General features: G+C 37.5%; 2 protein-coding genes across 2 annotated transcripts; both read right to left on the reverse strand.

Annotated features, from left to right (window-relative positions):
- Positions 1 to 1,091: 1,091 nt before the first annotated feature.
- Positions 1,092 to 21,807, reverse strand: IFRD1 (interferon related developmental regulator 1). Its single transcript, XM_072653011.1, has 12 exons — positions 21,679 to 21,807; positions 14,595 to 14,699; positions 14,354 to 14,438; positions 13,687 to 13,811; positions 12,439 to 12,596; positions 10,015 to 10,065; positions 9,538 to 9,716; positions 9,299 to 9,407; positions 5,111 to 5,245; positions 2,991 to 3,119; positions 2,275 to 2,370; positions 1,092 to 1,445 (listed from the first exon to the last, which is right to left on the reverse strand). The coding sequence occupies exons 1-12, from the start codon at positions 21,749 to 21,751 to the stop codon at positions 1,356 to 1,358; spliced, it is 1,335 nt and encodes a 444-aa protein (XP_072509112.1). The 5' UTR covers positions 21,752 to 21,807; the 3' UTR covers positions 1,092 to 1,355.
- Positions 21,796 to 21,954, reverse strand: LOC140533366 (uncharacterized). The gene has a single exon (XM_072653012.1). The coding sequence runs from the start codon at positions 21,952 to 21,954 to the stop codon at positions 21,796 to 21,798; it is 159 nt and encodes a 52-aa protein (XP_072509113.1).
- Positions 21,955 to 22,571: the final 617 nt, after the last annotated feature.

A 22,571-nucleotide genomic window follows, 5' to 3' on the forward strand; every position in this document is an offset into this window, starting at 1 on the left:
TTATTTTTTTTCAGATTAACTGTGTACCGGACCTTCCCTCATTTTTTACTTGTAAATTTAACTTTGTCCCTATTAATAATGAAGTCTTAATTATTATTAGATGGGCCATGTTCTTTGATCAACTAGCCATCTCTGCCTTTATCCAAATCATTAATAAAAATATTAATTTAGCACTTGACCTTGCCGAATTCTTTTCCATAATTACTAATCTAACATTCTACCCCTGTAAAAAGAAGAATTAAAGTTAACCTGGCAAGATTTATTGTTTGAGAAAGCATTCTGGCTACCTGATCATCACATAATTTCTACATTCTAGATTTTTAATGAGTTTCAAACTTTTAAACAATGTTTTGTAGAATATTTCAAAGAATTAGGACATTAGAAAGTTGATTTTAATTTTTTTTGGTGTGCTTGCCAAAGAAAAAATATTTCAAGGAGGTATCTAATCAGTCCTGTTATTAGTCATTAGCTCTTTGTATCAATCATATGGCACACACATTTACAGATTTTTGGCATCACATAAGACAGTACAAAGATTAAATCTGTTTGTTCTTCCAAATTTAATTAGGAGTATTTACCTCAATTAATAAAAAGCTTCCCATTGTTGGAAAAAAAAACACTTAATGAGAAAAGACTTTTATTTTAAAGCAATGAACACATGGTCTTACACTGGAGATAAAATCAGTGTTATTGCTTTTAAAGATGTTTGATAAGTGCTATGGTATATAACATTTCATTAATATTAAGAGCACTGTTGTCTAATGCCTTTGTGTAGCTGAAAGTTTGCACATATTGTGCAGTGGAATGCCTTATAAGTCCAGTCTGCTAACTGAACAACTAGTTATCAAGTTCCTTTTAAAGGGCAAATATAGCAGCTTTTTAAGAGACTAAGAAACTTTCAGAATTCGGTCAATTATTTTTCTACCTTATGGCAAAAATTCATAAACCTTAAGGGGTAGAGATATGGATTGGTAATAGTCAATTAACATGAGAGACCTTGTATACAATTTATAACATGTCATGTTCATTCAAGGAATTATCTGAGGTGAACCATGAAAATGTTTGCCCTGCTTCACAAATGGATTCTGATCAAATATTATAAAAACTTTATTAAAAGTTTACTAATTCTATATACAAAGAAGCTTCAATAATTACACTCATTTGCAATACTGCATTAATAAATGTTATACAGTATTAATAAATGTTATAAGGAATGGGCCCCATTACAAAATTTATCTAAGTTATATGTTCACCCTGTCCCCCACCCCCCATGATAAAAATTATTAAATACTTTGGAAATTATAGAAAAGATTGTTGAATTAGGAAATGAATAGTTGTCTTCAAATAGCCGAAATCTAGAAGAATTCTCCAACGTCTGCTCTCTTGTCACGGCATTTACTCCTAGCTTTTGTTCGAGCTTTGAATGCTGCAGAGTTATATAAATGCTGAAAAAAACAAAAACAAACAAAAGAACAACAAACAATGAGTCACGTAAAACTCGTATGTGCTTACACGGCTAAACTTTATACATTTTTTGGCCTAACACTGAAAAGGACCGTGTTACAAAAGGTGAGTTTACAAACTGGTTGTTTGAAACTATGAATTTTCTTGTGGAAATGTTACATATGTTTAGATTCAAAAGCCAGAACAATAGACCTATTGAGCCTATAATGTACAATTTCTAAACTGCAATACTCCAAACATGCTTCTGGCCTCTGCTCCACCCTTTCTCACTTTCCCCTTCATTACTGACAACCCACATACTGCCACAGAGAATCTACACATGAGGTAGTGCTACAAGGTAAGAACCTAAGAGATTATCTATGATCAATCTCAGACAGTGACAGGACAGCTGTCAGGGGGAAGACAAAAGACAGGAGGAGAGAAATCTCAAATATAGGGAGCTAAGACAAAAAAGGGAACTTTTTCAGGTGTAGTCATTCCTAGGCAGCCATTTGTGTTGGGGGTAGAGGAGCGTCATTCATAAATAATATGTGTACATGTGTATGTGTGCTCATGTGTACCCACAAACAAGTCAGGTAGACTATGCAAAGGATTTAGTCAATCAAATCATAATTCAGGAATACGAAAAAAAATCCCAACCCAACAGAAATAAAGCTAAGGCCATAGCAACAGCATCATCATCACAGTAACATAAAATCATTAAGTCCAAATCACTGGAAGATATGGTTAAAACTTATCTACTTCATAGTGCAAATGTTATTTTTAGTTCAATTTTTCTTTAATACATTGAATAAGGCTTTAAAAACCTACCCTTTCAAAACGAGAAATTTTCATTGTTTTAAGTGTTGCGGCATCAAGCATCACTGGTGGTCCAAGCTCAAATACATTCCGAAGAAATTCATTTGACTAACAAAATAAACCAATGAGAATTTAAGATCTGTCAGTAAATATTACCATAACAACCTTAAAGAATACCAGCGTAAATAAAAATTTCAACAAGCTGTTTTCCATTTCTGGACTCATAATAAATTGTCCCTACATGTTTTATACTTAAAGAAAGATATTATGGCACAGTGAATAGAGGGCTAGCCCTGAAGTCAGGAAAACAGGGGTTCCAGTCTTGCCTTTGACATATATTGGCTATGGTGACTCTGGGCAAGATACTTAATCTTAGTAATTCCAGGTAATTGTCTAAGACTATAGAGTTGCAAAGAAAGTAAAGACCTGCATTGGCAATGGGAGTTTCTTTACCCAGGAGAGTTTGCTACACAATAAAAACATTGTTACGGTTCTTATCCTTATCACAGAAACTAAATTTTTGTGGTAGACTGAAATAAAGATATTCCTAACTGTACAGTGTATTTTCAAAAAGTTTTATCAAAATAATCTATTTACTTCTAAAATATCATATGAAAAGCATTCATTTGCATCCCAAATATAAAAGTTAAACTTATTCAAAATTTGCAACTTTGAAGAATTGCTCAAAATGTTAAAAAGAAAACATGCAGACAATGACAGCAACTCACCTGTAGATGATACTGCAACCCTGTTCCCAGAATCTCCTTAAAAGTATCATAAGTTTGTTTTTTGACCCAGCAATCGATATACATACGCTCAGGTCCAAATTTAACAGTTTCTGTTTGAAAATCACGTTCCTATAAAAAAAAAAAAAAGGAAAATTTAAGGCATTTCCTTAAGTAATTAAATTTCTAACCACATAAATGTGCATATACGTACTGAAATAAATGCACTGCTCAGTAGTTTTGCAAAAAGTGACTTGGCTTTCTATCCAGACACTTAAAACATGAATACATTTTTAAAAAGTCATAGTTTGAAAGGACCTTGGAGGTCACCTTAGTTTTACATTCTATTATTTTACAGATGTGAGAGCTTAATTAGGCTCAGGTAAGTTAAATGTCATATATTAAATAGAAGAGCCAAAACTGGAAAGCCCATCACTTTCCAGTATGGAGCAAAAAACACCAAACTTTCCCACTGAACTTGGAAGTCAGAAGATCCTAGTTTGAAACAGCTCTGTCCCTTAATGCCTCTATGTATTTTCTTGGCAAAGTCATAATCTCTCTGGGGGTCTAGTTTACTATTCTATAAAATAGGGTGACTGATATCAAATGGTGATATCTAATGTCTCAGCACTCTGTCTAAAATCCTATGATTCCAAAATTATTGCTCTTTTTAAGACACTATATCAAGGACACAGGAAGCTGTCTTCCTGTATTATCTTGTATGAAATTTCCAAATTTTTACAGGCAGAGGAATGACAGCCTGGGAGTATTGTATCCTGGCTATATTTCCTTACATTCTAAGTACTCAAGTAAGGTTATTAGAATCACAGAATTTTAGAACTCTAAGGTCCCTTGAGAGATGAACTAGTTCATTTCTGCTAAGTTACAGTATTCTAAATTTTATGTATATTCAAATAAAAACTATTATCACAGCATTATTTTAAGAGCAAAACAATGGAAAATTACAGTAAAACACAAAATGGGCATGGGAGGGAACAATCAATTAATATGTCTTTATTAAACATCTATGTGCCAGGCATAAAAGACACATAAGTTGTAAGGATGCAAAGTAACTGATTATTTCAACCCAAGGCCCTCAAATGAATAATATAAAAGGAATATTTTTAAAAAGTTATGTGGTGAAGAATGATTGTGCTTTGTGATTATGATGGAATACTACTGTGCTATAAGAAAGAATGAACAGGATGCTCTCAGAAAAACCAGGAAAGACTTACATGAGCTGATGCAAAGTGAAATGTACTGTACACAAGTAACAGCAATATTCCAAGATGATCAGCTGTGAAAGACTTAGCTATTCTTAGCAATACAATGATCCAATGATGAAAAATGCTATCTATCTCCAGAGAAAGAACAGATGACGTCTGAATACAGATACCAATTTTTTTTACTTTGTTTTACTTTGTTTTTCTTGGATTTTTTTTTTTGCTCTCTTTTTTTCACATGACTATTACGGAAATGTTTTACATGACTACACAAGTATAATCTATATCAAATTACCTGCTTTCTTAATGGGAATTAGGGGGGAGAGGAAGGGAAAGAATTTGGAACTAAAAGTTTTAAAAATGAATGTTAAAAAATTATTTTTATGTTACTGGGGAAAAATAAAATATCAAATTTCTTTAAAAAGTGGTGACTACAGTAACAAAGCTAATTCTACAAAAGTCATGTACTTCTAACATAAAAGCTAATCTAACGTCATATAGCCCAAAATCTACAGCAGTTAGTACACCTAGGCTAGGCAAACAGCTTAATCTAAAGACAGAGAATGAGGCTGAGAGAAGCTGTAAATTTTATTCCCAGCTCTACCAATAATTAGTTATATAACTGATTTAGGCTAGCTACTACCTTCTCTGTGCCTTAGTTCTTCATCTGTAAAACTGGGATTTATATTGGTCTTATCTGCCTCAGTGTTTTTTGTTGGAAAAAAAATGAAAAATTACTTTGAAAAATTAAAAGTGGTAATATTTAATTTACTGTGGCTCTAACTCACTTTATGAAATCTCATTCTTTACTAACAGAGTATACAATAATTATTTGGCTTTTCTGGTGACTATAAAAGTAGCTCCAGCATCACATAACTTAGGCAAAGAATTTTAGATTACCTCCACGGCTCTCAGAACATCTCTGAAGACAGACCGCTGCTTCCTTTTGTCAACTTTGGCTCTGTGTTTATTCCCATCGGTAGCCAAAGCTCTGAGCTTCTGAGTCAAAGACTCCATGTCTTCATAATAAAAATCCTAGTAAAGAAAACAAAACTGGTTTTTCCTGGTCATATTTCTAACCTTTTCTAAAGATCACATTGTAAAGAGATTTTCTTTCTGGAAAACAAGCACTAACTTCCTCATCAGTATCCCGCTATTCCTACACTTTAGTTGAGACTTTAGCATATGTATATAAGCATGCTGACATGTAAACATCAAATGCAGGACCACTTATTTGCCAAACACTTTCTCAAATGGATAAAGCAGTTGCCTTTCCTCTTCTAAATTCATTTCTATAGAACAGTTCAACCTGACTCTGTATTCCAAGTCTGTCCACAGCACTGGGCAGGAAATAAGGAGACACAACATGGTCCTTGCCTGCTGGGGATGGAAGCTTAATTCCATGTGGACAGTCTTGGGCAGGTAAAGGTGGGAACTTCTAAATCTTAGAGTTCTCACGAGACCCCCCAGGAAACGACTGGGAATCGAGGTGAACCGAGCTGTCTCGTGTATTTCCGCCTCTTCCCGTGAGAGACGTGATGGGAGAGAGCTCTCCCCGCCCTCGAGATTGTCCCGGATCTGGGCACACCTAACAGCACGGTATTCAGATGCAAACTATGCTGCTGGAGAGCTTAAGTAGGATCAGGAAAGCCTTAAAGTTCTCTTAGGCGGAGGGGCGCGGAGCGGACAGGACAGAAGGCTCCGCTTTTCCTCTTTCTTCTCTCCCCTCCCCCTCTCTCCCCACTTATACTTCTACTTCCAATCTCTTATTGTAAGATCTTTGCCTCCTTGGGAGATTCTTCGCTCCCTCCTAAGGAAGAATTCCCCTGCACTTGTAACTAGACCCTGAAATAAAGCTCAACCCTTGTTCGACTCTGGAACGTCCTTTCTCTCATACGAGCATCCGGTTTGGCCAGCCGAAGACCTCCGATAGAGGTAAGGGAAGACTCGGGTAGCCCACAGGCCTCTAGGCCTGGCACTTGCCCAATAGGACCTTGGAGTTGGAGAAAGGAGGCAGATACACCCAAACAAACAACTTCTCAAGGCAATCTTGCATGCCAAAGGGGTGATACAGACTGGGAGTCATCTACAATCAGATAACTGAACCCACAGGAACTGATAAAATAACCAAGGGAAAACATGTAGGGAGGATAGAACTTCGGGGAATATGAGGATCCAGCAAAGGAGGCTGAAAAGGAGCAGAGGCAAGAGGTCAAACAGAATGAGAACTGAGATAGAAGCCACTGGATTTAGCAATTATAAGATCATAGGAGTCAAACTGAAAGGAAATGAAAATAAGTCAAAGAATTGAAAATTAATTAAGATAATCCCTTCTAGAAGTTTGGCTGTCAAAGGAAGAAGAGACCTAGGATGATAACCTGATAAAATGGCAAGGTCAATGCAAGGGTTTTTTTTATTTTAAGGAAGGAGGAGACCTAGGTAATGTTTTTAAGGGACCATAAAAGGAGCTAGTGGATAAGAAAGAGTAAATGATTAAGGGCAACAAGCTCCCAAAAGAAATGAGACAGAAGGGGATGGAGAGAACAAGTAGAGTGATTGTGATACAAGGAGAATATCCTACCTCTTAATCAGAGATTGGAGGAAAGGAAGAGATAACGGGTAATGGTAAAGAATAGTTCTGAGGTGAAGAGTAAAGAGACAGTAGTTTGCAACACAAGCCTCTATTTTATTAGTCAAAAAGAAGATAGATCCTTCCTAAGGATCAAGGAGGCAGATATGTAAAAAGCTCAAGGACAGAGAACATCTGAATAGCCACTATGAAGAGTGTTAAGAGTTAAGCAAGGAAACACCTAAAGGATTTCCATGTAGCAGTGAGGGCTGAGATGAAAGCAGAGAACAAATTTGTAGTATATTCAGTGAGCACAAGCTACGTTTCTCCAACTATTCAGCTGACCAAAATATTCCAAAAACTAATAACACTTCCATCTTGCTAGTTAAACTTTAAACCAAAAATTTGGAACTATGCCCAAAGGATTACAAAACTGCACATACCCTTTGACAAAGCAATACCACTACTGGCTCTATATCCCAAAAAGATAAAAGAAAAAATGACCTACATGTAGAAAAATATTTATAACAGCTCTTTTTTTGGTGTATAAGAATTGGAAATTGAAGGGATGCAAATCAATTAGGGAATGATTGAACAAGTTGTGACATAAAATTGTGATGGAATGTTATCACACTGTATGAAACAATGAGCAGAATAGTTTCAGAAAAACCTCAGAAGATCGATACGAACTGAAGCAAAATGAAGCAAACAGATCAGGAAACCATAGTATACAGTAACAGCAATACCATAACTATGATCAACTGTGAGAGACTCAGCTACTCAGATCAATACAATGATTCAAGACAATTCCAAAGCACTCATGATGAAAAATGCTATCCACCCTCTAGGGAGAGAGCTGAAGAACTCTGAATGCAAACAGAAGAATATTTTTTCACTTTTTTTTTCTTTCTCAACATGGTTAACAGGAAAATATATTTTACATGACTTCTCATATCTAATAGGTATTATATTGCTTGCCTTCTCAGTGAATCGGGGAGGGGATGGAAAAGAGAATTTAGAACTCAAACTTTAAAAAAAATTGTTAAAAAATATTCCCTTTTATGCAAAAACAAAAACAAAACAAAACCCTCCCACAATAAGATGCCAAGAAGTATGACTGGTTCTCTCTAATTTCAGAAGTTTGTAATTATCAAAGAAAACAAATTCAGGACTTGAGCAAATCAATACATGTTCTTGGAATGTGTTCATTACAACTAAACAAAGTGTAAGAATAATAGAGAAATGCTTTCAGAAACATGGTAGTAAGACTGGTAGCAATTCTGAATAATTTATAAATAGTGGGTAACTTTTGGAAATAAGAAAAGTTTAGGCTTTGAAGTTCATGCTTTCTGCCTACTTATGACTAGGTATGCCTTTGTACAAAGCTCACCGTGAATTCTACTTGAAATTGCTTACCACTGTCAATTCCAGAAAATCTGCCTTTTGAAGACAAGGATGAATCCAGGCATGGAGACACATTACACTGTTCTACTAGTTATTCTCAAACCTAAAGAAAACCTTATTCTACTCTCCTCTACTTGGTGTTCTCTCACTATTTCAATTAGGATCTTACAACAATATGTATGGTAAGAGCCCCTGTTATCAATCTTTAGACATATTACAGTACACAAGAGCTACAGACTTTAAAAATAAAACACCCTCCAATTTTTAGGCATGCTGTGGAGAAACATACACGCCACTGCTTTACTCAACTAGATGCCAGATTTTATGTCCAATTAACAATTAATCTGTTCCTTAATAAAAGAATTAACACTATTGGTCTTATTAACCATGAGCTTGTATCACGCTAAGGCTAATTGCACTAGACTTGGCATCAGGAAGATTTTGAGTCCTGTTCAGAAACCGGTGGTGAGATGGGCCAAGTGCATAAGAATACTGGGCCTGCAGTCAGGAAGACTCATCTTTCTGAGTTCAAATTTGACCTCAGACACTTACTAGCTATGTCACCCTGGGCAAATCACTTAACCCCGTTTGCCTCAGTTTCCTCATTTGTAAAATGAGTTGAAGAAGGAAATGGCAAACCACTCCAGTATCTTTGCCAAGAAAGCCCCAAAATGGGGTCACAAAAAGTTGGACAGTACTGAAAAACGACTGAATAGATACTGTATGATCTGAGAAAAAAAAAACATCACTTAATTTCTCTGAGGTTGTTTACTTAGCTATAACATGGGATGGACTTACCCCACCTACATCTTCGAATAATTTTGTGAATCAAAAGAGATATATTGCAAAAGCATTCTGTAAACTACAAAATACTACATAAATTGTATGTAACATTATTACTCCTTTGATATTTTTAGGCATTCAAGCCAACCTAATGAGCTTGCAATTCTTGTACCTATTTAATGCGATCTTTTTTCCCCTTGAGATATACCAAGTCTTCACATAAATAACAGTACACAACTCTAAATCCAAAAGGTTGGTAAAAGAACAAAAAAATCAAGTACAACTATGCCATAAACAACAAATATAATTCACTAAGCACCTGACATACTTACATTATCAGTTTCTCTTGCAAGTTCAAAAAGAAGAGCCAAAGCTTCACCAGCAGCAATTCTCATGTTTACATCATCACAAGAGAGCAGGCTCGGAAGTTTGTGTAAATGCCTAGAAAATAGTTAGTTGTTATTAGACTATTAAAAAGAACTCTTTCCAAATGAAATTAACACCTTAAATGTACTATCAGAAGATAAATATTGCTTTCTGGAAATCAAACAGACAAAAATTAAATACATACATCTCAATCTTTTTCTTCACTTCACTGATTGGGCAGATAGTCAATAACAATGTCCACACTAAAAGAGAGCTGATATGAAGCACTGTATTAGGGGTGCTGCAGATGCCATTAGTGTCTTTCTCTTTGTGATATGACTTGGTGAAGATATTTTCCAAACATTCCATAGTTGAATATAACTCCTAATTCACAAGAACATAAATTAAAATGACCAATTTAAATTTTATTATACTAGACCAGGGGTGGGAACCTGCAGCCTTGAGGCCACGTGGCCTTCTAGGTCCTTGGGTTTGGCCTTTTGACTGAGTCCAAGTTGTACAGAACAAATTCTTTCATTAAGTGGATTTGTTCTGTGAAGTTTGGATTCAGTCAAAGGACAGCACCTGAGGACTTAGAGGGCCACATATGACCTACAGGCGGCAGGTTTCCTCCCCCATATACTAGACACATAATAAAATGTATTTTAAATTTTATACTTACAGTAATGTCATCTGTGGCAATAAAACAGCAAACTCCAAAGCAAGTTGTACACTAAACACAGAAGAGAAGGGAGGTAATTTAATGCCATTTTATTTCTATTTAATTGAAGGCTTTCTAATTAAATTGTAATTTAAGTTCATGAGAAAATTGTTTAAATTACATCTATTTCTGAAGTCTCTAAGAGCAGCGCGGCAGAAAAGCATTGGAGCAGGAGTTCACATACTTGGGGACTAATTCTGGTTCTGTTAGAATTTGACTATGGATTTTGGTAAATTTTTGCATGATCCTAGTTTTCTTTAAACAGTTTCACAAGTCTAACTGATAGAGAATGGAATAAATGGAGGGCAGGATAGGACAGAGGGAAATGCAGTTAGTCTTTCACAACATAACTATTATGGATGCGTTTTGCATTGTAACACATGTATGACCTATATTAAATTGTTTGTTTTCTCAATGAGGGTGGGTGGGGAGAGAGGAAGGGAGAGAAAATGGAACTCACAGCTTTAATAATGAATGTTAAGAACTGTTTCAGCATGCAACTGGAAAATAAAATATACAAGTAAGGGGGTATAGAAATCTATTTTGTCCTACAGGAAAAGAGGGGGGAGGTGGTAGTATAAGGGAGTACAGACTGGAGGAAGAGATAGATGGGGTACATGCTGTCCTGGGGTGGGGGGTAGGGAGAGAAGGGGAGAAAATTTTGAATTCAAATTCTTGTGGAAGTGAATGTTGAGAACTGAAAAATAAATAAATTATATAATTTTTTAAAAAAACAAGTCTAACTCATATAAATAATATAAATTGTATTATAAACTGAAGCCATCAATTCTATCCCCATAATCAAGAAAGATCACTAATTCCATTATCTCCTCTCCCTAATCATATCAAATGAAATCTTATACAATTCGTCAAAAAATGTCATGAAATACATTTAAGCAAAAGGGAAAAGGTTAAAAAGAAACTGCTTTGTCAGCACCTAGGGTTGATACATTTTTCTTTATATTAATTTGGATAATTAGTCAGTTAGATTTTTATGCTAGATCAAGTTAAGAAATCTCACTCCTGTAGAAACAAAGAAAAATGGCATTTTTCTAACTAAAATCAATCTACTTGTTATCTTTTGTGAATGAAACAGAATTTTTTAAATGCTCAAGGACAGTTATTTTAAATTAACTCAAAGTTAATTGCTAATCGCAGAGAAGTTTACTCTTTGCTCCTTTGTCAATCCAAATCCTAGGACCAGACTTTTCTTGGGTCAGATAGAAATTGCTTTTTGCCTAATAATGACTTATCCTAGACTAATTACATATTATCAAGGTCTTTGCAATTACTGCCACAACATGACAGGAATTTTTCTTTTCTATGCATTACCTGAAATCGATTGTATACAATTTAAAACAATGAGTTTGAAAATAACCTCTATTCCTAATTAGTTGCCAAGTCAGAAAATCATAAATTTAGAACTGAAACAGATCTAACAGGCAATCCAGTCCAATAGATGAGGAAGCTGAACTGGGATAAGTTAGGTGACCACTAGCATCAGACATCTAGTAAGCATCTGAGGCAAAACTGGAACTAGAGTCTTAATTTGTAATCCTTATTCTATAAAAATTTGAGTTTTAACATTTAAGATTTTCTAAATCAGAAGAAGTACGTTGAAAACAACATCTCTGAATCTTATCTAGTCCAAGTAATCATTCAAATCCAATCTAATAAGCATTAACTCTGTAAAGCACTCTTCTAGAGTCTGGGGATGAAAGGTCCAAAGTAAAATGCATACCCCTAAGGAGCACACATTCTAGTTGAAGAATAAAACAGTTAAGCATATATGTAAGCATCTGAAGAGGAAGAGAGTACTTAATCAAAGTACTTCCATTAGTTAAGACCAATAGTAGATTGGCTAGACAAATCAGCAAATGGAGCAATTATGGCTCAGATTAAATCCTAGCCCTGCAAGGTACTCCTGATTCTCTGCCCCATTTGAAGAAAAAAAAAAAAGAAACAGCTGATATTTATTCCTGCTACATACTTAGGTAAGTAGCCAGATGCTTTATTTTTTTAAACTGTTTGCATAGCTGATCCTAAACTATTCAAAGAAGATGGAGGATAGGATTATTTTAAGAGATTTTCAACAACCTTCCTTGGTAACAGATTCTATTATTTAATGGTACGACATACTTTAACTTTCAAAAATCTGCCAAATTAAGATTCAAGATAAAAATCTCAAAAAATAAGAGGCAAGAGATAAAATTTGATTAACATTAAATGCTGTCCCTAAAACTAAAGGAAAAATCATTAAGGACTACTACTAAGAAGAAACAGAGATGATTATCAAAGAAGAAGAATATTAAAATACATGCACTGCTTATGCGTGGATTCCCCTGAGGAATACTTTAACTGGGGACATTGACGCATAATACTTACAGCCTGTCTAGCCTGGATACTAGCTGTTCCATCACAAATTATTTTCCTTAGAATAGGTCCAAGAGTCTTTAAAACCTCTTCACTTTCAATTCCAGGCCCCAGCTGTACACAAAGAATACATGCCAGTCCTGCAGCTGCACGCTGTTCATCGCTTTTTCCTGCAGAGTAAAACAAAAGTAAAAAGTAACTGACTATGCAAGGGCCACAAGTACATTAACCTTGATTTAGGAGGGAAAATTAGCATTTTTCTAAAAATGGCAACACTATAGTGATATTTGACTTTATAAAATGCCTATTCCCTAAGCTCCTATAAGTGTTGTATGGATAGTTAAAACAAGTAATCTTTGTAGCCTCTGTATAGTCAATAAATGCTTAAAATTTAATAAAATATGAAAAGTAAACAAGAGCTTAGGGCAGCTGGGTGGCACAATGGATAGAGTGTGGAGCCTGCAGTCAGGAAGACTCATCTTCCTGAGTTCAAATCTGGCCCTAGACACTTACTAGCTGTGTGACCCTAGGCAAGTCACTTAAACTGTTTGCCTCAGTTTCCTCATCTGTTAAAAGAGCTGAAGAAGAAAACGGCAAACCACTCCAGTATCTTTGCCAAGAAAACCCCACAGGGTCACAAAAATTCAGACATGACTGAAATAACTGAACAACAACAAAAAGAGCTTAATAACTGCTTGCTGATTGATTTCTCCAAAGCATTTCAGACTATTTCTATTACTGCTTAACCTAAACTACATCTTTAAACAGGACTTTGATCTGCAAAATACACATTTACTTGTATATTTTTTCTTTCTTTCTTAGGGTTAATACCATCCCTCTCCTCACCCCATCCTCTAAGTGTGCCTGAAGAGTCCTCTATCACAGCCACTGCTTCCACCTAAATGGAGATGTGTTCTAATTTATTTTACATAATCTATTTACTATGTATTATATACAATATATTATATATTATTTTGTATATATTTTACAAATATTATATTTATTTGTTGGTTTATTTTAATTTAGATTAATAAAAAAGCCAAAAGGGAGAAGGATGGGTGAGGAGGAAGAAGGGGGGATTGCCTTTAGAATAAAAGGGAAAATTTTCTCCTAGGCTAGCAGTCTACATAGAGCTCTTTGTAAAATTTTCCTTAATCACCCCAAAGGAAGGCAACTCACAATTTTTATGACCATTATAATGCTATTCTAAGGAAGGTGCAAAACATAATTAAGACTTTTAGCAATTTTTAAAAGTATTACCTTTTTTTAAGCAGCGTTCAATGCTGTCTGTTAATGTTATTCTTCTCTCCAGAATAAATTCATAAAGAATTTTAGAAGCCATTGCATTTTTAATGCCTTCAAGAGCAGCCTGCCTTGTCTTCGCACTGTAGAAAACAAAACATTTGGACATGATAAAGCTAAAATATTTTTAGATTGACATTTGTTAGCTTGTTTTTTAATATCTCTAGGACTCTATACATTTCAAGTATTTTCTAATAAAATCTAAAAATACTTTACTCACAAAAAAACTACATGGTTCTTATGAAACTACTCAATAGATTTGTTTCTCCATTTTCCTCTTTCATCACATTACCAGATAGAAGGACAAACCTAAGGCTACTTTTGTACTTTCTAGTTAAAAATTAATTTTCATTATGCCAAATATATTTCAAAAATTTTTAAAAACCCAGGCATCTACAAGTCGCATGTAAACACCACTCTAAAAAATTACTCATTTTAATCTATTTATCTATATTCAGGTGATTAATTTCATAGCCTGGGTTCAGAAGCCAAAATAAAAAGAAAAACATTAAAATTCAATAGCTTGGGCCTTAGAAAAAATATATGTAATAACAGAGAACTACCTACACAAAAAGTAAAGCAATTAATATGTTCCACATGATTTTCCCCCCCAAATGCTGCTTACCTCTTGTCAAATGTTAGGTCAATTAATCCCTTCAGTTTGTATTCTAAATCTTCCTGAGTTCCTTCTTCATCAAGGACTTCTGGCCCTAATGAAATATAAGCCAAGAAATATGAGCTTTAATAAAAAGAGGAAGGAATAGGGCAACTGCTTGTCTCAGTTTCTAAAAAGATTTTCCATCTACTCTTATAGTTGCATCTACTTATAGTTTCATCTATTCTTACAGTTGTAAAAGGAAGCATACCATCCTCAGCAAAGCTAGCAGGATCACTGAAACCACTGCAATGGCTCATAGTTTCAATTGATGCATCTTCATCACTAAAAGGCTGCACATTTCGATGTTGTCCACCTGAGAGGGAAGGAGAAAAAGTCAGACAATCTGATAATATATTCACCTGATTTTCATGAGGATTAATTGACCTAACATTTGACAAGAGGTAAGCAGCATTTGAGGGGGAAAATCATGTGGAATATCTTAATTGCTACAGGAGTGACCCATTTTGAGCATTTTGCTTCTTACACATGAATACGACCTATATCACCATTATTTACGTATGTAATGTTTCTTCTTAATAAGACCATAAAACCATGACCCACAAGGACCTCTAATGTCTAGCAGAGTTACACACATAGTAACTCCTTAATAATAATCTCATTAAGGGAACCATATGATAGTGAAAAGAGCCAGACTTGGAACCTGGGGCTATGTCAGTCTATCAATCAATAATCATTTATGAAATGCCTACTATATGCCAGGCACTGCGCCAAGTGCACTGTATATAAGTTTGAATTTCAAATCTTTTATAGCATTAGTATCTATATTACCTCGAGCAAATCACTTTCTGGGCCTCAGTTTCCTAACCTACAAAATGAGGGAGTTGGAATCAAAGATCTCCAATTCCTTCCAGTTCTATAATCTTAACAACAAAAGTCCAAATTTATAAAATTGAGGGGTGGAGCGAGTATGGAGAAGTCATTCATAATGGAAATGTATTCATTACTTTACCTCAACAAACTCCTCATTCTTAGCCTAATCAGTGCTGACCAATACAGATTAAGGATGGGATTACATTTATATACATGATATTTAAAGAAAAAGAGGCTTTTTTGGTTCTAAATTACTAATTCAATACTTTCACATTAAAGCCTCCTTTTGGAACTATAATGCTTCAATTATCCTAACCAAGTGATATCATCAATTTGCATAGCAATTTAACTCATATTATTAATATTATTTCAGATTTCATGTGTGATTTCATTGGCTTAGGCACCTCCAAGTAGAATGCAGATTCTGTACCCACTCTGCAACTTACAGTCTCAGCTGCTCAAAACGCAGGGAATGGAAAGGAATACATGACAATGCCCAGAACCCAAGTTAGTATTTGCCAGAGGGGACTTGAATCAGGGTTCTCCTGATTCCAAAGTCAACACCTCTCACCAACATACAATGCTGCCTCTCCTTTTTAGGATTAAAAAATTTTACATCAAATACACTTGACAGTGATGATAATGAGAATCACCCAAAATACTGAACAAGATAAGTATGTGTTTGTATATGTGTGTATCTTAATAGAGCACTGCATGATTATGCCTACTATTCTCATGTCCAAGAAAGAATATATGTCATAGGAACCTTCAAATTCTTGTTTACAAGAATTAAATAGACATTAAATAAACATCTCCAACTGTTTTCACTAGACCATGATTGATAATTATCAGTAAGCACAAGTGTTTGGCTTTGATAGTTTTCTAGTTCTATACTTAACTCTCTGTAATTATTTTCCATAATGTAATCTTTATAGATGGCCAGCCTTTAAGTGCTACACTATTATCCACAAAATATTAAAAGATCCCGAAGAGCAAAGAAATGGAAACAAAGCAGATGCCCGTTGCATAAGAAATGGATGAATATAACAAATGGGCTAACAAATTGTTAATGTGATGAAACTGACTCAGCTATAACAAAGAATAAGATGAATATAAAGCACGGAAAAAAATTCATGAACTGAAACAAACTGAAGCAAGCAGAGCCAAGAGAATAAAATACACAACAACTAAGAGAATGAAAATGGAAAGAACCCACAAAACAATAAAAAATAAATGTTGCAAAATTACAAACAAGAAGGTTGGCTACAAAGAAGAGATATTTTTTTGCAAAGGTGGGTTCACTGGGGTGGAATATTGCATGTGCTCTCAGAATTTTTTCCCTATTCTTCCTCTTTTTATTTTAATTCTGTAATATGGAACGGCTCTCTGGAAAGGGGAGGGGTAACATGAGGAAAATTTAGGCAGATATAAAAAGATATCAGTTAAAATTTATCTTTAAAAAGCATATTTATGTAATGTACATTACTGGGTCCACACAGATGAAATCTTGAAGATCTAACCCTAAAAATTTTCTTCCCACTTGCTGTCTCCTTCTACATGGGTCATTTTGATCCTAAATTGGTACCTACCAGAACCAAAGAATTTGATTACATGAATTTTATCACTTTCATTGTAGGAAAATGGTGACACAAGTCAACACAAATCTCTAAAGGAAACTTTGAAAAGCTCCCTTTCATTTCAGAATGTCTCCGTTTGTGCTACTCTTTAAGTTAACATACTTGTAGAAGAAAGAGCACTGGATTTGGAAGCTAGACCTGTGTTCAAAACCTGACATTTACTAGATACACGATACCATAGACAAATATAGCTATCCCTTCCATATCATGGGGTTATGGGCATGAAACCCTCACAATCTAGAAAATCCATATAGGTGTTGACCTCCCTTCATACCAGAGAAGAAGTCTGAATTTTTTGTTTTTCTTTTATGGGGTGTTTATGATACTTTATTATAAAATTTGGGTTAAGTATTTGGTCACAGGCTCTGAGTTATTTGGTTGCCTTTGCATGTCATTCTAACTTTGGCACAATTGCCCCCAAATTCCCATTTAATTTCTTATGTTGGCTCGAGATATATGGAAACCATAGTGGGGAAAGTCAAGATGTGGAAGGGTAACTAGTTTAACCACGTTGAGACTCATCCGTAAAATGAAGTTAATATTTGAAGTCTGTAATTCAGAAGATGATTATGTGATGTTGCTATATTTATAGCACTTTGAAAAATCTTATAAAGCACCACCATAAATAGAAGTTGATTATCTATAGCACCTTTCAGTTGTTATGGAAAAAGATAATATAAGATAACAAAACTAGAACTAGAATCTGTCCCCATCTTTCCATGGACATCCTCTAAAGGATTCCACCCAAATACGTATTTAGCATGTATTAACTAGACAGTACTAGATTAGAGAGTGTAGAATTGACAAGGTTAAGTCTCAGTCCTCAAATCCAAATTTAAGGAATTTGACCAAGATCAGATTCATATAATACAGAATCATAGGATTTTTAAATCAGGAAGGGACTTTACAAACCACAACAAGCACTTAAGTAGGGCTTTAAGATTTGCAAAGTGTCTTACAAGTATTTATCTATCATTTCACTCTCAAAATACTGTGAGGCAGGTATGATTCACCCTCTTTACAGATGAAGAAATGGAGGCAAAAGAGGTTAAGGGACTTGTCCAGTGTTGTACTGGCAGTGTCAAACACTAGATTTGAACTCAGGACTTCCTGACTCCCAGATGGCATTATAAACTTTGTCACAGCAGCCTCTCAAAGTTAACTAGATCAACAATTCAAAACCACCAAAGCCAGAATGACTAATTAACGTCCCATGTTAGAGGAGACACTCCTTTTGGACCCACCAGTATCCCATTTCCCATGGTTCATCTTCCTCCCACCACTGCTTTCTCTCACTTGTTGCCACCGTTTCAAGGGTCATAGGCAACAGATCATATTCTCTAGGGAAATATATTCCTCCATTCCAAGGGTAACTGCACTAGATGGGAGCAGACTGTCTCCTGTGTCAAGTAAACAAGCATTTATTATGTGCCGCTGTTCCCCGTACTGTCCTGAAGTACTGGGGATACAAAGAAAGGCAAACCACAGTCCCTGCTCTCAAGGAGTTCACAGTCTAATGGGGAGGCAACACATAAACAAATATGTGCAAACCTGCTATATACATGATAAACTGGAGATAATCTCAGAAAGAAGTCATTAATATTGAAGACCATGACTCTGAAAATGCAGAGTCAGGAGACCTTTGAGAAATACATTGCAAGGAAGCCCATATCACTGAAAAGTAGACAGAAAGAAGTTCTAAGGATATTGGAAAGGTAGGAAAGGGCCAGGTTACAAAGAGCTTTAAAAAGAAGGGATTTTATATTTGATTCAAGAGGTAATAGGAAGCCACTGGAGTTTACTGAATAAGAAGGCAGGCTGACATGTTCAGATCTATACTTTAGTCAACAGGGAAGCTGAGTGGAGGATATTCTGGAGTGGGGAGAGAGCTGAAGCACTGCAGATTATTGAAATAGTCCAAGTGTGAGGTAATGAGGCTCTGGACTCAGAGTGGAGCAGTGTCAAAGGAAAAAGGTGGTATGTAGAAGAAATATTATGAAGGCAGAATTGACAGAACTTGGCAACTGATTAGATATGTGGTGATGAGAAAGAGTCTGACACTTATGCTGTAAGCCTGGTAACTGAAGGTAATATTGGTGATAGTAAAAGGGAAATTAGGAAGAGGAGGGGGTTTAGGAAAAATGACAGATTAATTAGCTCAGTTTTGGCCATGCTGAGTTTAAGTTTAACATGGTTTGAGAAGTGAGAAAGGATAGAGGTTAGGAAAAAAGATCTGAGAATCATTTGCATAGAGATGATCACTGAATCCATGGGAGAATGTCTAGAATCAGTACCTGCGTCAGGGCACAGCACTAAGGTAGGATCTTAAAGCCTTTCCCACCAGCACCAGAGTGCACTCCCACCAGCCCCCAATTCGCTCCCTTCACAGTAGCCTCCTTAGCATAAAGATCTTTCTCCATGTCTAAACAGAAAACAGATTATATCATGGGAAGAAAAACCAAAAACTTGAAAATACAGGAGTAGGGTTTGACAACTTGAACTTAAAACTCAGATGCAATGCAGTTACAGTATGTTTCTAATACACGAAAGGCATTAATATCAGCATTACTCATGCTCCCACTATCACGTCAGTTTCTAAGGTCCTTCCCCCCTTCCATAATTTCTATGTTGACAATATAACAAGGTTCATCAGAACACAGAACATGAAAGGAATAGAGTTGAAAGAAACCTTAGGAAAGTTGTCTAAGTTTGTCCTCATTTTACAGTTAAGATAAATGAAGTCCAGAGAGGATGAAGCAAATTATTCAAAGCCTCTTGGCTACAGAATCAACACTAATTGCCAGAAACAGAAATCAGTTAAGTTTATGTATACATATCACTTAAGCACCCAAATTTGATGAACACATGCTTCAGGAATGATGCCAACTTCATTCTTCACTGACCACACATCTAACAACTGATGTACAAAGCACTCTATTTTGGAAACATCACCTACTTGGGATAGCAGCTGAAAACATTTTCTTTTGAGGGAGAAAGTGGGCTAGTTTGGGGATGGGGAACCTGCAGGGCTGCTTTTATTAAAGGGATTTGTTCTGTGAAGTTTGGATTCAGTCAAAAGGTCGAACCTGAGGACCACACGTAGCCTCAGGCAGAAGGTTCCCTTGATCTAGGTCATAATTTGGAATGGGGAACTTCTTCCATTGATACAAGGCTGCCAGGGGTGCTGAGGTTTTGTCTAATCACGCAGCTATTATATATGTCAAAAGACAGTACTTTATCCAAGGCTATTTTTCTATCTACTACTCCAAGATGACTATGCCAAATCAAAGAATCAGACATTTTAGTGAAAATCAAAGTTGAGAGGCAGAGAAAAATAGATAAAATATTGTTTTAAAAAGCATTTTGTAGAACATAGCAATTATTCAGTAAGTTTTCTGATAAGAATACAAGCTTTAAGCAGGGAGTAGTAATCCTATCAGTAAATTCTAGTAGTGAATCCTATGAGCACTGTTCCCAGAGTTCTAACTCAGAATCATCCTCTAAGCTAAAATTTTACCTATTCTATATGCAATAAGGCAAATCATTCTGAATTTCAACTATCAGTGATGTTCATCAAAACTTTACAAAAAACTTGCATTATTTATTTACATTCTTACATTGACTGATGATATAAGACACTCAACCATCTAAGAATATCTTGGAAGGCTAACGCTGTGTTTTGGTTTTACACTGTTTAGTTCTATACAGAATATGAGTTTAGCTCAGATGAGAACAGTAACTCAACTATAAGTAGAGAAAAAATGAATAAAGCAAAGTTCTCATACCATTTGCTCATCAGGAATCAAAGAATATTTTATACATCAGTTTCTAAGGAAGGAAACAAGAGTTTCTGGGGGGTTTTTTTTTTCGTTAATCTTTTACTGGTTTGGTGCTCTCCTCGCCCTTTCCTTCTCCTTTTTACTAGTTTTCAGACTATCTGGTGGATGAATGTAAAGAGATGTGTGTTCCTTCAAGTCATTACTTCACGCGAATTCGGTCTACAACTGCAAGTATCCCCCAGGGAAAGGAATAAGAGTATTGAGGGGAGTGGGGGGCAGTAATCTGAGTCTGGGGAGAGAAGAGCCATGTCCTGAGATGGCAGTAAGGGCCAGTGGCTGCTAAAGCAAAGGCTGACGGATGAGGGAAACCCAGCTCCCTGCTGCTGCGCTCCAAGGCCACCCCGGGAGGATGGGGGGCAGGGAGGGGGGGAGGGGAAGTGGAGATCACCGACCCGGGGGATGTAGAACTAGGATCCCTGCTGTCACCCCCCAGCGTCTGACGCAGGAGCCGGCCGGTCCTACGCACGGGGGGGGGGGGGGGGGGGGCAAAAGGAAAGGTCAGAAGCAACCGGGAATCCCAACTCCGAGATGGGAAGTGCCAAGGCGGGCGGGTCACATTCCCCAGAGACTCCATTTTGGAAAGGGGGTCAGAAGGGAGGGGACGGGAATGTCCCGGAACGAAGTCCAGCAACAGCAGATAAAACAGTCCGAGACCCTTCTGCGACCTGCCACCCCGACCACGGGAAAACACCTTCCTCCCAGCCGCCCGCTTCCTTCTCAGGTTCAGGGACCCAGCGCACACCCCCAACTCGCACCCCGCCTCTTCTCCCTAGGAGCCCCACGGCCTCCGCCATTGTGCGCGAGGGGACAGCGCAGCACCGTCTCCAAGGCATGTCGGAAGTAGTAGTTCTCCTGTCCCGTACAGGGGTAACCCCCAACTAGATGGCACGGAGGAGCACTACAACTCCCACAATGCCCGAGTCCGGGGGCGACGCGTGGACTAGGCCGACAGCGACGGGGATGCCGGCTGTAGGACGGCCCTCACCTGCTGCCGCCGCCGCTGCCGCTCCTGCGCCGCCGCCGCGGTGGGGAGTGTTCCGCTTCTTATTCTTCGGCATCGTGGGACGCCCGGTGCCGCCTGAAGTTGGAAGCACAACGAGGATCAGCCGATGGAGCTGCACTTTTTACTCGTGCGTCTGTGCGGAGGGTGACTAAGAGTTAAATCTTCGACTAACAACAAAGGCGAGAAACGACGAGGGGAAGAGTGGGCGATGGCGGCAGCAGAAATCCCCGTGAAGAGCTGTGAGCGGAATCGATACATGTTTCTCTCTAGCGCGGGAGCTAAGGCGGGGCGGGCTGGGGCCACAACGCCTTATGTACTGGGGCCGCTTGTCGTCACCATCTATGGGCGGGGCCTCCGCCCTTACCAACCAATCCGGACGGACCAACCGACCCCTGCTCCTCACCCCCGCCCCGCATCCGGTCTGGTCTGTCAGAGGCGTAGGCTCCCAATCCCATCCTGCAAGACGCCGCGTGGAACCTAAAGGTCGGGCGGTCGTTGCTGCGCTGCATGCTGGGGGATGTCGTTTCTAGGAGCGCAGCGATCCGTAGGAGCACTTTTCCTACTCCCTCAAATCAGCTTCTCCCCTTGTCTTGCCGGCTTCGCCCACGTGACTTCGCCCTCGTCCCCGCCCCCTCTGGGTCTCCGCCCAGTGAGTGAGTAATAGGACCGACTCGCGTGTTGGACTGCGCCCCTGGGGCCCTTCCCTCTTTTACGAAGCCTCACGTCAGCCGCCGGGGAATCACGCTGCAAGTCCGCTCTCTGATTCACACTTCTATTTTCTCCGCCGCTCTTTTCCTTCCTCTCTTGGCCTTGCGTGCGTCGGGTCCAGGTTGTCTGGTTTGTTCCCAAAGGACATGTTCTCGTTTACTTAGCTT

This window comes from Notamacropus eugenii, chromosome 3 (assembly GCF_028372415.1).
Source record: "Notamacropus eugenii isolate mMacEug1 chromosome 3, mMacEug1.pri_v2, whole genome shotgun sequence".
NCBI classification, from domain to species: domain Eukaryota; kingdom Metazoa; phylum Chordata; class Mammalia; order Diprotodontia; family Macropodidae; genus Notamacropus; species Notamacropus eugenii.

What these genes read in the sequence shown, in the direction of transcription:
- IFRD1 (XM_072653011.1), bottom strand. Translation starts at nt 21,751, where the DNA reads ATGCCGAAGAATAAGAAGCGGAACACTCCCCACCGCGGCGGCGGCGCA. An exon ending in GTGAAGAAAAAGATTGAGAT is followed by an intron (nt 9,408 to 9,537) that starts GTATGTATTTAA and finishes ACTATTTTCTAG; the next exon opens with GCATTTACACAAACTTCCGA. An exon ending in AAATTTCTCGTTTTGAAAGG is followed by an intron (nt 1,446 to 2,274) that starts GTAGGTTTTTAA and finishes TGTTTTTTTCAG; the next exon opens with CATTTATATAACTCTGCAGC.
- LOC140533366 (XM_072653012.1), bottom strand. Translation starts at nt 21,954, where the DNA reads ATGTATCGATTCCGCTCACAGCTCTTCACGGGGATTTCTGCTGCCGCC.